General features: G+C 38.6%; 1 protein-coding gene across 5 annotated transcripts in view; it reads right to left on the bottom strand.

Annotated features, from left to right (window-relative positions):
• Positions 1 to 18,573, bottom strand: part of NPAS3 (neuronal PAS domain protein 3) — a 614,400-nt gene that overhangs the window by 21,157 nt on the left and 574,670 nt on the right. For all 5 annotated transcript variants that reach the window (XM_030482079.1, XM_030482081.1, XM_030482076.1 and 2 more), the window contains 2 exons: positions 11,088 to 11,281; positions 4,520 to 4,626 (listed from right to left, as the gene is read on the bottom strand). In XM_030482079.1, coding sequence (XP_030337939.1) covers positions 4,520 to 4,626; positions 11,088 to 11,281 — 301 coding nt within the window. The remainder of the gene's footprint in view (positions 1 to 4,519; positions 4,627 to 11,087; positions 11,282 to 18,573) is intronic.

Consider the following 18,573-nt stretch of genomic DNA (forward strand, 5'->3'; position numbering starts at 1 on the left):
CCTTCATTGAACAGTAACATTAAACACTTGATGTTCAATGAAAATCATTAATTTTTTTCAATTAAGTGGAAGATGTATACTCCTAGAGCATATGACATCCACGCATTCCTAGCAAGAAATGTACTTCTGAAATCAAAAAGGGATGTTACAGATCTCTGTATGCTAAGAGTGTCAACTAAAGGGAGGCACACAAGGACAGCATTGTACTCCAGAAAGCAGTGTCTTCTACCCTTGCTGAGCTCTACAGATGGTGCTAAGACCTGATACAACAGTAATTTTATTAATCTGCTTGATTTCTGATATTGATTTGATATAAATGTATCCTTCTAGGGATATTTTAATATCGAAATATCAGGGATATTTTCTTGTCATTGGAACAAGGGCAGTTTTACCCATGGCTTCGTGAAAGTGTATGAACTTGAAAGTGTCTTCTTGACATGCAGTTCAGCCCCACAGTGTTTCTATGCAGAGGTAAGTAAAAAGAGAGGATTGATCACCCTCCTCATTCTTACAAGTGGTAAAGTGGAACTGGGGGCATGAGGGGTGTTAGCTCTAGATGCATAACTATGAAACGTAAAACATGCAATGTCAACTCTTTTCGCGCCACATATCCTAATGAAAAGTTAGGATTAGGGACTGTATCTAAGCCAGGGTACAGCTAGACGTGCAATTTTTGAGGGCTTGGATTCAAACACAAGTTGTTGCAGCTTAGCCAGTTGCTGTGTGTCAGCTGAGCCAACAGCTAAACCATGATGCTGGATGTTATACAAGCTGTTAGGCTAGAGAACATTTTAACTATAATCTCTGAGAGAGAGAGACTTGATTTATGATAAGTGCTATCTGTCAGGATTCTACCAGTGATTCGTTCAATAAACACAGTGAAGACAAACAAATAAGAAGTTTCCCAAACTTGTGAAACCATGAAGCATTATAAAATGGGAAACAGATTAATAAGGTAGAATTGTAACACCAAACAACTGGCTGAGAGATTTGTGAAAAAGCATGACCACTGAAGTCTTCAATGAAACAGGATAGAAACAACATCCCTAAACTTTTTATTTGTGTTTGAAAAAAACTGATGCTTCAATAACTTGTGGGATCACCACCATATATTACTGTGTTGGAACAAATGCAGGCATATGTAGAGTTAGAGCATGAATGTTGTTTTATTAATCCACAAGGTAATCAAACTATAACTAACAAAAAAACTCTAAGTAGAAGTCTTGACTGCACTGAACCTAATGAAGTTTTTGCTATTTTCTTCACTGCGGTCAGAATTCTAGTCCATATAAATTTGCTTTTTTAGGGCATAATTCCCATGTCCACTGAAGCCAATGAAAGCTTTTCAATTGACTGTAACTGACCTTTCATTAGGGCAGCAATTTCCCTATGAAAGACTGTTGTCACTGCTATAATTTTGCAGACATTCTTCACCATTATACTTGTTATGATCACATTCCTGAAACTGCTTTTGTCTTCTTTTGTCTGAGATGAGATAGTGTTAACAAGGCTTGTTTTTCAAAGTTTCTGATAGGCTGCTATGATTTGAAGCCATCAACAGCCCTCTTGACTTTTTATGTGTGATTTTGTGAAATGTTATCTTCTTTGCTTGTTTTCCTCTTCGATGTCTTTGAACAACCTGGTGAGAAGGCAGGATGTACTGGTTTTACTTTTTCCATTTTTACTGATATGTTGACAGTGAATAGGCAGAGTGGTAGTTTTATTTATGTTTCTTTTTACCCTCAGACCTACCACTGCAATTTGGTGGTTCTAATCTTCTTGTTGTAATCTTCTTCTTGTAATCTTTAAAAATTGTTTTCTCTCCTGTAAAAATCCATCAAGATTTTTAGCTGCATTCTGCAGTCCTCCATCATACACAAGCTTTTCAGTTTGCTGCTTTCTCAGGTTCTGCTTCTACTTTTCATGACAGCTTTCTACCTGTTACTTTATCTTGAAGCTCCTCTTCAAAATATTGCATGATATTGCTGGTACAGGCTGGGGACTGACTGGCTGAGTTGTTGCTTTGTGGAGAAGGACCTGGAGGTCCTGGTGGACAGCATGCTAAGCATGAATCACCAGTGCGCTCTATGGGCTGTACTAAAAAGTGTACAGAAAGTCACTATTTCCCCTCACTCAACACTTTTTAGATTGAATCTGAATCTAATTTTAGGCTCCCAGCAAAGGAAATATACTGATAAACTTCAGTAAGCTTAGCAGAGTTCTGTCAAGACAGTCAGAGGCTGGAGAACTTGCGCAGTGAGGAACGGCTGTGGGACCAGGCTTGTTCAGCCTGAAGCGGAGGTGGCTTCATGGGGACCTGACACCATACCTGCGAGGAGGTTACTGCAAAGATGTAGCCATGAGCTGTACAATCAAAACAGGGAAATTCCAACTGGATAAAAGGGGAAAAAAAAATCACTGTGATGATAGTTAAGCCCTTTTAAGGATAATTGGAACAGGCTACTCAGAGAAGTTATGGAAAGTCTGATTTTGGAGGTTTTCAAGATTGTGCTAAAATATTTGCTTTGAACCAGTGTTGACCCTGTTTTGAGCATGAGGTGGGACTACATGATGTCACAGGGTCCCTTCCAACCTGAATGATTCTATGAATATCCTATAAGTCAAGAGAACAACTAAACATAAAAGATACAACCAGCCTCAACTACTGAAAAAAAATAGCCTATCAGGAATAATTATTCCATAGCCACACAGCCAAGTTTGGAACCCCACTGTGCTGGATGCTGATAAGGGGAGAAAGTCCCTGTGTTTATAAGCCTTGTAATCCAATCAGCTAAACTGGACATACAGTGAGAGTAGGAACCCAGTAAGGCGAAGTGATTTTCTAGAAGTCATTCCTGTCTCCAGGGTCTCCTGAGTCGTAGTCCAGTGCTTATACATTGGATCACACTGCACTCACACTATCTGCACAGGTCTCTAAGTTTTCTGAAGATGAATGTTTCATAAAGCATATTCTATTTCAGAGAGAAGTGGTCATTCAGAAGATTAAGGTCTTTTTCAAATGGGATGTTCATCTCTGCCAGGTGGTATGTTAAGTCTGAGTCATAAATATCTTTTATTTCCTCGGTCAGATAGTGCAGTGGAAGCGCAACTTGTCATTTTTGACTTCCAGTTTCAAGAGCACCAAGTAACTTTCAGAATTTTCTCCTTCATTTCTGTGCAACTGACATATTCTCCTGAAAATTAAATGCTCAAAATGCAAATGATGCAAAATTACTTTGTTCTCATTTTGGATAGTTGATTTTGTTTTTTTCCACAGAAATATACCTAGGCTGACCTTCTTATGCCAAACACAGTTCACCTTCTAGAAACTTCAGGGACTATTTGAAAGCTTTACAGAGCTTTATACTGTTGTTGTCTGCCATATATTATCATAGAAGCTGTCCCTGTTCTCCTGCTTTCCAGTTGCAGTTATCCTTCTATTGTCCCTTGCAGATCAAGCAAAGTACTTTTGGATGTAAGATTTATACTGCCTTCTATTGTAGTCATATGGTTTTGTAAAAGCTAATTAAATGTGGCTGTATTTGGGTTGCTACCCTTTTATTATGAAATGCTAGCAGGACATGGTTCAGAGGGAGCAGAATTATTCAAATCTGGGACTCTGAATTTAAGAAGCAGTTTGCAGACAGTCTTTTACATGAAGAAAACACACAAGTCAATCATAAATGCAGTCAGTCACTCAAAGTTCCAAAGAATTATCTGGCTTCACTGCAGGCACAGATAAATTAGAGATTATGGGCCTAAGTCTCTTTTCGCACCAGGGTAAATCAGGAGCACCATCGCTGAAGTCAACAGATCTCAACAAGAAAAGAATTAGGCCCTATGGCTTTTAATAAGAGCAATACAAAGAGTTTAATTACAAAGAACCAAGCTGAACCTTCCTTCCCCCATACACAGATATATGCACATGCTCTCTGGTAAGGTTTGTATCTTGTCATATTTTTTGCACTTCTGTTACCCTTACCCTGATCAAATACTTACCTGTGTGCAAATAACAGGGACTTAGATGCTATTGGGATGAGGGCCATTTAGATGATAATACACAGGGTGGTTAAAACACTGATAGAGCTATAGCTCAGTTCTGTATTGAAAAACCTGGAGAAACCCCAAATATGCTGCATTTTTTGACCTCCCCATTATGACTCAGAAATAAAAAACAAAGAGAGGAGTTCATTTTCTGTGCTAGGGAGGGAGTTTCTCACTCAAGCAATACCTCTTTGAAAGAGTAAAATAATGCACAGCATGTGTAAATGAACAGCTGCTGGAAATTCTGGTAATACAAATATCATTTTTTATTTCCACATATGTGAAAAATCTTATATGTCTCTAAAAAGACTTGAAAATAAATCATACAAAAAGTTATATTTGAGCTACCCTGTATGAAACCCTATTACAAAAAAAGTAGGTGAAAGATGAAGACCCCAGTTGTGCAATACGAATAATAGTTTAGGAACAATCAAATGTTGTACTAGATTATTTTTACAAAAATGGAAGTACTTACAGTCTAAGTGACTATGTCTGATGCCTTCCACATCTTCAGCATGAATGAAGTGGTAACATCTCTTTCCTACAATATCTACAGGGGTCAGATCCATGTAATCACTAATCCTAAAAAGATAAAAAAAACCAGCCTATAATTCAAGAAGGAAAAGAATACAAGAACTGTCAAATAACTCAGAAATTGAAACCTGCTAAGAAGTTTTTTCACCACTAGAGCAATCTAGATGGAATGTCTATACAAACAAGACACAGCCATAAAATAAAGAAAAAAAAAAAGAAAGAAAATGTTTTTTAAAGAAACCTTGAAATCCTTTTATCCATTTAAGTAAGTGGAAAGTTAAATTCTAGTGCATATTCTCCCTGTAGCATAACACCAAGACAATATAATTCCATGAAATTGTAAAGCATTAGCAACAATCCAAAATCCTCATTAAAAGACCAAGATGATTCAAGGTTACATAATAAAGTAAAAACATGTTATGTTTATACCAAATGATTAGAGACACATTTCATTTCAGCAGATCGGTCTTCTATTGGGTATATTCATGAAAAACCTCTTCAACCATTTCTTGGCACCATGTCCAAACTGATATTTCAAGGGATATAATTTAAATGCTGAGACACACAGATGCCTCAGGGTGTTATCTTTTTTAGTCTAATTCATTTGGGAGCTCAGCTTTCACTCTGGGCCCTTTCAACTGGGACTTTGTTGTTTATTGCACATAGAAACTTTAAAATCTATTCTGCAGACCTTTGTGTGCGTGCGTCTGTGTGTGTGTCTGCGTGCTTGTAGCTGTGTGCATGTATGAACTTCTGCCATGAAGTGTCAAGGTGTCAATGTCCTTAAAAGCAGTAGAGAAAATAACAATTGGAAAATGCCTTGCTCACACAAGCATTTAAAAGTATGTGTGTTTTATAGATAGAGAATAATGTTTTAGGGTTTGAAATATGCTGCAATGATTGGGGTTAAACCCTACTTTGCAACTGTAAGATATAATCGCCATACATTTAAGGCCATTGTAAGAAACACCAAACATCTTGACATAACCAGATAGCTGCAGTGTGATCCTGAAGGAGGCAGTGGGGAGGCAAAACCAGAAACTGAACTGCTTAGGTCTGAGGGGTTTCCCTAAAGCAGGCAGAAGGGATAAACACAGACACCTGGTCACTGACTAGCAGGGCTGTGGTTGCCTGGGTGTCTGAGGCAGGGAGAATGCATAGACCAAAAAGACTGAAGGAGAATGGAAGCATGAGGCAGCAAGCACCACGGCAGCACTGATGGTTTGTCCCAGTTAAAAATAAAACCAAACATGAGAAACACCACAGTTAAAGCAGGTGGACTCTATGCTAGTAAGAATTGTCAAATCAAGCTTAACACGGAACACAACAGCCATCTCCCACTTTCATGACAGAGCATGAAAGGATGTGCCCTTTCAAACAACTGCCTAGTAGTTACAGAACTTAATCAAATGTGGGATACCCATCTGTCTGGGGATACCCATCTAATGTTTATCACAAACCACAGTTGAAAAGCACCTTTCCTACCTTCTTAGAGAGGACATGATTCACAAGGACAAAGACAAGTCTGGAAACTGCCAGCAGGACTCCCTCTCCCTTCTGCTGAGTTCCTCTGCTTTGGTTGCACAGTGAGTTATGGGTTTGGAAACAAAGGACCTGGGATATCTGCCCAGTGATAAGAAACCTCACCAGAACAAAGAGAGTCTTATATTTAAAGGTTTCTGACCCCAGGACTGTATATATCTTTTTTATACTAAACTAAGTGTATAAACAGCCCATGGAGCAGGAACCAGAATTTAAGTTTCTCTCCATCTCATGTCATGACTCTCCTCACTGACACACTTTGCTGTTGCTTCTCTGGCCCAAGAACTCTGTTAGGAAGGGGCTCTGCTTCAAGCTCAGGGAGAAGAAATCCCACCCTGCCCAGCCTAGTAGAAAGGGGCAATCCCCAGGCAGGCCACTGATCTGTGATGTACCCAGGCTGTGAGTGCTACAGTTCATAGGGCTAAAACGGAAGATGATCATCTGCTTGCCCCTCTGGTAAATTTGACTCAGCTGTATTTTGTTTCTCTTCAGCATCATGTTTGCGTAAAGTCTTCACAGATTAAAATGAACACAGCAAGGCAACAGTAGAAGCAGATTCACAATCCCTTAAGTTTAAGCTTGTGCCAGAGAAGGTTTAAATTGGATATTAGGAAAAAATCTTCACTGAAAGGGTTAACAAGCCTTGGAGCAGGCCACCCAGGGAAGTGGCTCAGTTATCATCCGTGGAGATATTTAAAAGATGTGTAGAGGAGGTGCTCAGGGATATGGTTTAGTAGTGGACTTGGCAGTGTTAGGTTGGATTTGATGATCTTAAAGGTCTTTTCCAACCTAAATGGTTATACAATTCTATAATATTAAGAAAAAGTTGTTTCAGACATATGAAGGCCATAGGATTTTTTTTTTTAAATGAAAAAAGTGTTAGAAGAAACAGAAAGAATATCCAGAGGTAAGTCATGATCACTGGCAAGCAATGACACCAAAACCAGAAGCAAAACGAATAACACCAAATAGGATACTTATGCTTATATTAAAGGTACTACAGATGGAAGAAAAAAAAAAAAGGAATATTATAGTGTATCTTAGAGCACTAGTTAGGAGGCAGATCTTGTGTCTCCCAAGCTCTTTGATAAAATAAAGCAACAGGTTGATAGGTAGGAACTCGGTTCAGCTGCATACCTAGACCTGACCCTGTAAAACATAAGCACAGACTTACATTTGAGCAGATCAGTGGTTCCAGTGACTTACAGGGCTGTTAACGTGATTGAAATTTAAAGGTAGGTATGTGGTACAGTTCTTTGCTGAGTTAGTACCAAATTGTGCACACATTTGTAGGCTTGAGGCTCCCTACACAAGACTCTTTCTGCATATCGGCAACCACTGTCATGGCAAATAGGCCAAAACCTCTTCCATTTGGAAAGCACCACATGCACTGGGTTATTTCCTTTTGGGCATATATTAGCAGATATGGCTATAGCAGTCCACATTAAACTGGACTAAAGGCTCTCCCCAGATGGTCTCCAGTCACTAACCACTGACACTGAAAATACAGACTGATGCTGTACTCTAGTAGTAGTCTCTTTATTTTGCTTTTAGTTATTTATCTTTGTCTAAGATGCTTTGTCCTCTGCAGGTGCTTTTCTCACTCCATAGACTACTAAAGAAATTCTAGACTATTCTGGACTATTTCAGATTAGATAGTGAAGTTTAGGTGACATACAGATGATGAATACCACATTTGGAAAACAGACATGGATTAATATACCACACTTTAGACAACAGAATTTTACATCCCCATTTAACACTCTCAGAACAAAATATTAAATGTTAGAAAAAGTCAGTGTATTAGCTAATGGATCTTGTCCCAAAGGGAAACAAACTGTTGACTGGTTTGTGCACTGAGTCCAGGACTTTGATGCAGATCTCTTCATTCAGAGGAAAGTAACAAGATGCACCCAAAGACTTGAGTAATGTCACTCCTGCTCCCTGCTGTTGCAGGCAGGCAGCCACTTGGAAAACTAGGAGTACTATTGCTCTCACCCCTGCTGATCCAATGGTCCACTGTGAGCATTCATTTAAGTTAAGTAGCATGGCTTCTGCTCTATACTCCCTGCAGCTGCCAGCAACTCCCCATTGCTCCATAAATAGTGCTTACAACTTCCCCAGCATGGATCCATTTTTCTCTGTTTTCATCAATGTTGTGCTTTCTTTACTGTGGCACCACAAAGAATTTCCTGGCTGCCCACAAGTGCCAGGAGTCAAGCCCATTTATTCATGATGGGATACTTATCTCCTTTTCTATAGTCCCAGAAGAGAGATCCCAACTTCCCCGACTTGGAGAATAGCCTTGGCAAATGCCCAGATAATTCATCTGACAGTTTCAATCAGCTGTTCAGTTAATTCTTTCCCTTCTTCTGTTCTTTCTATTCCTCCAGCTTTTACAGTCATATTCTGCTTTGTACCTTCTATGAAATCCAAGTCCTGTCAATCTTACTCCAGTTTCCATCAGTGGAAATCCCGCTGCCTCAGTAAGCAAACATTTACCTCCCAGCCCTGAAGAAGTGTTTCTACTATTTGAAATTCCTTTTATAAAGTATTTTTAACACTAACACACTTCACTACTGCAACATAAATTCAAGTAGAATCATATGCATTCTACTCTGGTATATAAGAAAAAATCTATCGCAAAAAATGTAAAGTTACTTTATAATGTTGTCTTTACCTTAATGAACAAAAAATATTAGTAAGCTCAACACTTAAGTGCATAAGTCAGCTGGCTTACCATAGTTTATCATATGTTATCAGCCCTATCTACGTGATTGCCAATTAGCACTACACATCTGATGCATTTTACGTTTTTCAGTGATGCCTTTCTCAAGCATTTGAAAATTTTAGCGCTACATGAGCATAAAGGGAAGGTTTGAGAAAAATGTTTAATTAAAAAAAACACAACCACAATTTAGGGCTCATAAAAATGCCAAACTGACAGCAGAGAAAGTATAAATCTTTCTAACATGGCCCACAAATTCAGATCATACTTGACCTAATGGAACAGTTCATTTTTCACATCCATTTGATTTCTGGCTTTTTATTGAGGTTGCCAATGAAAGTAACAGTAAGTGCAGGTGATTTTATTAAAAGGAAATACGTTCATTAGGAACTGGACAGATACCAGTAATATTTCACAGAGGCTATTGGAGAGCTCTGCAGTGGTAGCAGCTTTCCATTACTACCTAGGTAGGTTGCAGTCAAATCAAAGCCAAAAGGTTTCTTCTAGATCCTGCTTCTAATCCCCAGAGCATTTTCACCAGCTGCCAGACTATACAGAATCTAGATCCTCACTGGTTAGAGTCACAGAGAAAAACTCAGCCCTTTAATACTCTTAGAAGCTTTCTCTGCGACCTTGTGCAAGCCACTTTCTAAGCTTAAAAAATAGACTAATATATTCTCTTTTAGATAATGCTTTGGAAGTTTAGATGAAGTGTTCTCTCTAGTAGCCAAGTAATATTATTAATAACACTATTGTGGCAGTTCAGCAACATGACAGCAAAGATAATCTCGTAACTGAAATCCAAGATTATTGAAATCGTTTAAGGCTCTCATTCAACAAAGCATTTGCACTTACCCATTTTTATAAAAGTTTATATTGATGTGCTATCCTGATCATAGGTACTCTGTTATGATTGAACAATTATGATTGCTCATTTCAGAGAGTTTCCATTATTAACTTATAATATGCCATGGCTGCTGTCACATGAAAAGCTTGCATTAGCCATCTTGCTTGTTCCACTTTTTGATGGTAGTTCCCCTTGACAAAATTTCTTTTGGCTGCATTAATTTTTTTCCTCCTTTCCAAGCTTTCCCCCACACCTCAGACTTCCACCAGTGGACCCAAACTTCTTTATTACTTATATCTTCTTCCTCAGATATCCTGTTCACTGGGTTTTAGTTTTATTTTCCAGGCCCCTGAGGACACCAACAAGCCTTAATGGTCTTGACAAGCCCCAGACGTCATTTCACCCTCCCAGGGCTCTCCAAACCCTGTCCACAGCCCAGAACACTATGTCAGCCCCCCCAGGGCATCAGCCCCTACCCCAGCGATGCTGCAGCAGGGCCTGTCTCCAGCTCCCTACAGCCCTGCCCTGCCTGGCCACTGGCCCAGCTCCTGGCCTCGGCCTGTCCCCAGGAAGGTGCCCAATGTGTGGGGCTGGTGCTGCCCCATGCCCCCTGCTGCCCTGCTCCGGGCTGGTGTGGTGGGATGGGCCCTGGCTGCCAAGCCTTGCCCCGACAGACCCCCACAGGCACCTCCTGATGGTATCAGCTCTCAGCCCCCAGGGAGCAGGCAGCTGAATTTAAATCCTATCTTTCACCTTCCTAGATGACGTGTCACTGTCATATTGAACATAGGCCCCCCCCAACCAACTTCTCATCACCTGTTCCCATTTCACTGCTGTCTTCCCAGTATGCCCTTAACCGATTTTATTCTACAGTTTTCCCACCTCTTACTGCAACAGATCCCACCTCTCTAGCCTACTATCTAGGCCATCTGTGCTTCTGTTCCATTAAACACTGAGCACGATGTGCTGTAATCTGCAAATTAGTTCAAAAATGGAAAACTTTAAAACTTCAGACAGAACAACTTGTGGAGGGGAGGACGGGGGAGCATACGGACAGCCATACAGGTCAGACCAACGTCTGTCTAGTCCCAAATCTTTCCTCTGAGAAGGACGGTGAGAGATTGTAAAAAGCAGGGAAAGCTTAGCAGAATCTTTCCTGGCCTATCCACTCCTATTTGAGCAAGATGCCATGCAAATTATAGTTTTAAATTTACCTTTATCCTCTAAGAATGTAATGAAAATGAAGGTGATGATGACAAGAGTGAATTCAATGCTCTTGTACAACACCAGGATGACACCGGAGGAGTCACAAATTTTGGAACTTTTTGCAAAGCCCATAGAACAAAGAATACACACAGCTAAAACAAAGAGAAAAGGAGCTAAAAGCTGTACCTATTTTCACAGTAAATGATATTGAGGTCCATATTCACACGAGTGACAAACATGTGGCAGTCAATCCTGACTTCATTAATTGTAGGAGGTGGCAAAGCATGAGCAACGACAACAAGTCCCATGATTTGGCTGGGTACTGTCCGTCCGTGGGACAGTGACACTCTCAGACGTAACCGGCCTGTTATATGAATCACCTGGAAAATAAAAACAACAAAAGAAACCCCAGTGAATTCTGGATGCAACTGTGACATCAGTTTCTTTTAACGGATAGCATTACTATTCCTTACAGACCACTTAACACAGCCAAAAATTGTACTAAGTGACTGTCAGTATTAGTGTTAAGCTTATTAATATTGGCTGTCAACATGTCCTATATGTCCTCATGACAAAAAAGAAGGCAAGAACATTAACAAGCAAATGCTTCACATTCATCAAATAAAAACCTCAGAACTCTTGTGGTATTGATTTTTGTTGTGGTAGTTACAGAAAGAAGAAGAAAAAACCAAACTACAAATTCAAGAAAAGAAAAGAGAGAGTGGGATAAAACTGAAATAGTGAAAGTAGAAAGTAGAAATTAACAAAATATTGATTTTATAACATTTGGAGATTGAATATGAGACAAAAAGTTTGGCAGTTTTGAAACTTTTCCAGAATGGATTTAATAGAATTGCTAGTCACCTATACCATGGAGACATTTCTCACAGCCTTGAATTACTTCCTTGTGGTTGGCAATTTGAGAAGCAACTGCCTAGAAGTGATCAATGAACTCAGCTGCAGGATGGTCTTCCTGCAGCCACAGCAAGCTTTTTTAAGAGCTGGTAGACATGTAGTGCCTTTGCCTAGCACACTATGTACGTATGGAGAGTTCTGGGGTCAGATGGATTCTTTCCCTATTCACAAGACAATGCCAGAAGATGCCTGGGAGATCCAATTGCACCCCTGGAGAATGAAATTCTAAGAATGCTGCCTGCTTAAATGGGGTAAGTTGAAACTGGGAAAAGAATAATTCGCCCTTCAGGTGTTCTGTGGATAAAGAAAGAGGTGTTTGTTTGCTTGTTTGTTTGTTTAAATAAAAGAATATAAATACAGCACTGACGCAAAATGTCAAACTGAAAATGGAAATTGCAGTTGCTGTACTCATGGATAAAAGAGCCATAAGAACTGGCAGCTGAGGGCTGTCCTACATTTTCACCCTCAGTGTGCTACAACATCAACATGAAGAGAAGGCTTCTAGGAGATGGGAGCCCCCCTTCACTGTGATCCCAGACATGCTACCCAGTGGTCAACAGAGATGTTGGTTGGTACCAGGTGCACAGAAGGAGGTGACAGAGATGGGATGTAGTTATAAGTTCACTCATACTCATCTCACAAAGACAGCAGCCAAACTCCTTGCTTCTGATATGAGATTGATTGTTAACAGAAAGTGAGAAAGAAGAAAATCTTTCATTAATAAGACTACAAACCAAAGTGCATCCAAGTTCAAATCTAATTCATGCTAGCAGATCTGTGATCTAAGCCTTGAAGTTTGTTTCTTTTTTTTAACCTAATCATTAAAATATCTCCCTTCTCCATTATTTTACATTTTGACTTCAGCCAGTGTGGTGAATCTGAATGAGGAAAGTGATTAGCTGTTGTGTTTGTCCATTTCAGTTGCAGGTTTCTGACCATCCACATTTGAAGTAATTATTGCCTTAGTTCACACTTAATGCACCTTCCAAGGATAAACTATTCTATGAATATTTGAAAAAGTTCCTAAAGGCAAGGATGCAAAAACACCATTTCAAGCACACTTTATTTTTACTTTTTTTCTTCCAGACCTCATTAACTAATGAAGAAATACCTAAAAGAAATAGGATTAACTTCACAGGAGGGGCAGTAATAATATATTATGCTCCTTCTAGCTAGACTTGCACATACATCTGCTTTTTATCATTATCTGTCTCTTTTTATCATGCAGTTTCAGCTTACTGCAAAATTCAAATCTGTAAATGCTTGAAAAAGTGCTGATGGATAACTAGTAATAACGTGAAAAATAATCTTATACTGAACATGCTATGCAAAAGTATTGTTGTTCTGTTGTTTTTTCATAAGAGTCCTTATGATAATATGTTTGAAGTTGGCACTATCACTTGAGGGAATTTTTAAGATATATCATACTTAAAATCCGTTTATCTCTTCCTTGTATTTTTTAAAACCTCCACGTCATTTGCAGCTAAATATCAACACGATTTGTTTTTGAACAACTCTATGCAGTCACTTTTTTCTGATTCCTCATCTGAAATACACCTCAGATGTAGTATTACTCCAAGAGACAGTTGCAAACCTGCTAGACCCACCATATATTAACATTGTTGAATTTCAAGAGAGTTTGCTTCCGGATTCAAATTATTTAGCTTGTTCCTAGCTATATCATGGATCGAAACATGTTGTAAATCCCCACATGGTTTCAAATTTTAGGGGTCAGCACTCACTTGCATTCTGATTCTATACACTGGGAAATGTACAGCAAACCACTCATCAGTTCCAGTGCCTGCGTGCCTCTAAAGAAACTGTATTTCCATGCCTGAAATCCCTTTCTATGACAACATTAGTTAAACGCACCAAGTGGGAAATCTAATTGGTAGTAAAAAACAATTCTAGCTGTCATGACCTTGTCTACATTGTGAGTACTGTCACTTTTAACACTGGTTCATTTGAACTGGGATTAGGGGTGATGATAGGAATTATAGGGTCAATTATCTCCAGTAGCTAAAATTAATCTCTTTATAATTCAATCCCACAGCACCAGTCTATCATATCCTAAAGCAGTATTATGACTTTAATGAAGCTAAATTGAAAGAATAAACTGTTTTATGAAGGACAATACTTGGATCTAGATGTAAATATTTAACAAAAATTTGATAGGAGTATTCTGAAAATTAAAAGTAAATGCAGCTCTTCTGTGCAGTTTTCTTTATAGATACTTTCTTCTGAAAAGCATGCAACGGTCAAAATCCATCTTTAAAATAAAATTGTCTTCTTTCTAACAATGCTATATGAATAGACTGGCACATTTAGATGTCACAGCAGGAGAAAACAGTGGTAATGTGCTCTGTCCGTTATAAAATTTGGGTGAATGCCATATTCCTGATCATAGGGATCATCAGAATGTATGTCGAGAGCTGTACAGATTTCCTCAGAATTTCTCCATGCACTTCCTAAATGAAAGTAGTAGCAAGACTCCTTTTTTAATCTAATGGGAACTGCACTGGGTTAACAGTTCAGAGACTTTTGCTTACAAGTTGTTTATTGGCAGGTACAGTAACCTGCATGATTTCATGCAGAGGGAAATCTTACGGCCAAAATAAACCTTGTGACCTGTTCTAGACCAGGGTTTGACATAGGCCATTCTGACCTGTGCCATTGCTTGTAGTGTAACCGAGTTGTGTAATACCTGTATTTGGATAGACAGGTGGGTGAACCAAAAAGCATTCTGTAACAATAAAACTTTTAACCATGTGAAATGAAAATAACACATATGCAGCTGTAAAGATGTCATGCTGAAGCAAAACAAATACTATAAAAATTTTCTATACTGTTTAATTGCTTTGTTAAAAAATTCTAAATCAACTTTGCCTGACACTCCAATATTGGAAAAAATCATTATTTGGCTTTTATTTTTAGCTGATTAGAAAAGGGATTTGCAAAATATTGTAAGTACATGTAAACACAGTTTATGAATGTGGGAGTGTTAACAAGCCACACTGTTTGGACAAATATATATTTCTCTTTCCTGCCATATGCTCTCTTTAGTCATCTGTTAGCGATAAGCAGTTAGATGTGCTCTACTAATGTCTATTCATTATAAACAAGCATATCACAAAGACCTTGATAAAACCTTCCCTCTGTCAATACTTAAGGAAAGGAAAGCCCGGCCATTGAAAAACACATCTGGAACCTCTTCATCATCCTTTAAAGCTAAATCTCACCTCTGGAGATGGAAATACTCTCTTTGTCAAAAGACATCTTTAAATATTACATCAATTTTTTCACATACATGTCATGTCAGAAGTAAGGACATGCGTTACCAGAGGCTATGAAAACCTGCAAGCATGAAAAATCTGTGAATCTCACCTTTCAGATGTTTCTGTGTTCTTCAAAACTTAAACTTCCATTAGAAAGAAATTTCTAAACTATTTATTTTGTTCTTTGTGTAAATCACTATGCCGATTTATTATGGGAATGACACCAAAACACTGACCGAATTGCTCCCTCCACCTCATCTCCCTTAATAAGATACTAAATTTGAAGCCTTAAAATTATTGCTTAGACCCAAATTTTGAGAAGACAGTCATGTATGAAGGCATCTTAATTTAGTTTGTGTGCCTAGATATTTACTTAGCTGTCTTACAAACAATTCACACACACATTTATCCCTCTTTACAGAAACAATTGTGATTCATAAGGATATTATATTTGTTTTGGTCTCTCAAAGACATTATTCATACTTTTAAAATCAACACCCAAAGTCCTTAGAACACAATTAATTTGTACTGCTAGAATTGGCTGATGAAATATCTCTACAAACTATAGCCATGTTTTTACATTTTCTGTCAGATTTGTGTGCTCCTTCAGTCACACATACATGGACATGCATCTCAAAACCTGCCTGTGACACTAGCGAGACAAATGTTTTAACAGTCCACAAGGCAAAGGGTCCTATGTGGTTTCAGATGATTTCTAACCTAAGACTGAACATTTGGAAACAGGTTTTCCTCTGGACTTTTCAAAGAAAATGGGGTCCACTGTCACACCTGGAGTTCACACAGTGATAAAGGTTCTCGTTTTCTGACACAAAATATATCCGTGCCTACTAACTTAAACTTCAGTATAGGTTTTTAAATCTACCACAGTTCTCTTTTTTCCTCCCTGTACCCCTGAGTACTCACTACAACATTTCTATTTGTTTTCTCATGGTCAGAAGCCATTTATTTCTGGGGTTCCATAGCCCCATCCTCATTGAGACCAAAGTCTGCTCTGCTCTTCCACTCTTCAAGAAGGCTTTGGGAAAATACATTACGTGCCTATACTATCATTCAGCAGCAGCTGGGATCAGAGAGATCCAGTAAGGCCTTGTGCTTACACAGCTCCAGTAATACATGCTTATCCCATTCTCAGACTTACTGCATTTCTATAAACACTGCAGTATTCCTAACAGGAGGTCCCATGCAGCATGATATTTTGGTGTTGAAAAGGAGTGAATCACTACAGCTGCAATATGCTGGAACATTGCATTTGTGCAGCAAGTTTGATGTGTCCCACATGCATCCAGCTTGTGTACAGTTAGCTTAACACACAGAGGACATGTTGGGCTTGCAGCATGAGCTATGCCAAGTAGTTTGTAAATGCCCAGTGGCAACTCTTGGGGATTCCTGCATGTCTGGGAACCTGATCAAACACACTTCAGATAATGAAGTCGTGAAAGGTGAAGTTTGCAGATGTATGCTCCTGTTATATCAATGTTAGATATACTATCTCTTTTCGTCTATAAAACAACCATCATACCACCTTTTTCCTTGTTAACCTCACCCATCTCCAAGTATCACTTACTTTTTCTCTCAGACAGCATAACAGAATAACATGCCTACTTAACAGTAATTGTTCTCAACTCTCATCTGATTCAGAAGTTTGCTGCTTCAGTTTAAGTCTTGAAAAACTGCTTGTATGTGGAAAAACCTGTTTTGGTTTTTTTTTTTCTGACTATAGTAGTCCATCTAGTAAAAGATATTGCTTCTATACACAAACCTTGTCCTATCATATCAATTCTACACCAGAACAAAGGAAACTAGTAGTTAGTGCAGCTGTCAGTGAGTCATTCTGAATCATGGAGGATTAAAAAAAAAAGAGACTAGGCAGTAATCTATAACTCCTGAGAAACAACTTTGTAACTAAAATGCAGTCAGTCTTAATACAGTTATGCACCGAATGCTACCTCAACCACTGTTAAGAGTTGTGGTCTTGAGCACCCATTGAAAGAACACAAGTCTGATTTCAACGAAGGCAAACATTATTCCTAACATATACGTACTTTCAAGGTCAATAGCCTGTTTTCCATCTACAAGTACATTTCAAATCCCCTCAAATACACCTGCAAAAGATAGTCTGAAACTGGAAATGGTATTTACATTTAAGTAGCATATTTGGTCTCTGGATGTATTTTATTGTTAAAAAGTCAATACCAGTTTTTGGACATGCTCTAAGCTTTTTCCATCTTTCCTCTGAGATCACTGTCTCCAAATAATAATATTCAAAAGATATTTTGCTGCTTAAAACAGTCAGAGGCAGAATTTAGGCTAATCCTAAGGGATTTAAAAAAAGTATTCTTATGAGACCTCAAACTCATTTGGTGCTTAAAGACAAGCATCACATGAGAAACACCCTGGATTGGCAGGCTCAGTTCATAGATCTTGCTCAATCCCTAAAATGACCTGAGTATCATTCATTGCATATGATGAATGCTGAGACCAGCAGCAAGCACAATAGCCACAGCCACTTTCATTCAAGTACACCACAGGGAACAGCTGTTCTTCTGTGTAAAAGTTACTGTTTTGAGTACTTGTGCAAAAAGCTTCTTGTTTCTCAACCTCAGGATGCAAAACCTCTTATCTCCCACTTGCCTCTCACTAGATAACAAGCTAAAGGAAAGGGAGTGCGGACAGCTTTCTAACTCTCCAAAAGAATGAAGACAAAACAAGAACCTGACATTGCCCACATTACTTCTATCATATGAAGCTCCCTGATCTGGATGTGGCTAGGTTAGAGTTATCTGAGGAGCAAACTACAACTTCTCAGTGGGAGTAATGGAAGACCATGGTACAATAAACAATTCCTAAAGTTGCCATTAAAAAAAGTTTTTCAAGAGTGTACAACAGGCTGTTTTTCAAGAGTTATCAAATCTTAATAGCCTGGGAAATGAACAGCAGAGCAGAGGTTGCTCAAGAATAGTTAATAAAAATATATTTGCTATGAACATTTTAATATCCTTTAGATTGACATTGTTAGATCCTCAATTTAAGGCTTATTTTTCATTCTGTTACATAACAGCATTTCCATGTTATTATTTGGGGTAATAGATAAGCAGTTATTGTTTAGTATGGCATAGCACAGTGTCCTGAACTATATATGAACACATGTATATCTTTATCACCATGCTGGCTCTCAGGTCGGAACTCTGAGGTCCAGGCTTGCATAGGCATTCATTATGGTAGTAAAAGTTGCATGATCAAGACCCTCCATTCAAAAGCATATTTGTATTGTAAAAGATGTTGTCATGCCTTCCTTTCCTGTGCTGTGAATTTTTAGTAATTTCAATAGATTAGCAAGCTGGTTTTCTCTAAATAAAAGCTGTTTTAGAGCTGGCACTCCTGAAATCAGGCTCATAATATGATTAGTAATTCAACATGCTAGGTTTTATTTTAATACCTTTGAACCCTTTTCCTTTTTAAGA

The sequence above is a fragment of the Strigops habroptila genome, chromosome 4, assembly GCF_004027225.2.
Source record: "Strigops habroptila isolate Jane chromosome 4, bStrHab1.2.pri, whole genome shotgun sequence".
In the NCBI taxonomy this organism is placed as follows: domain Eukaryota; kingdom Metazoa; phylum Chordata; class Aves; order Psittaciformes; family Psittacidae; genus Strigops; species Strigops habroptila.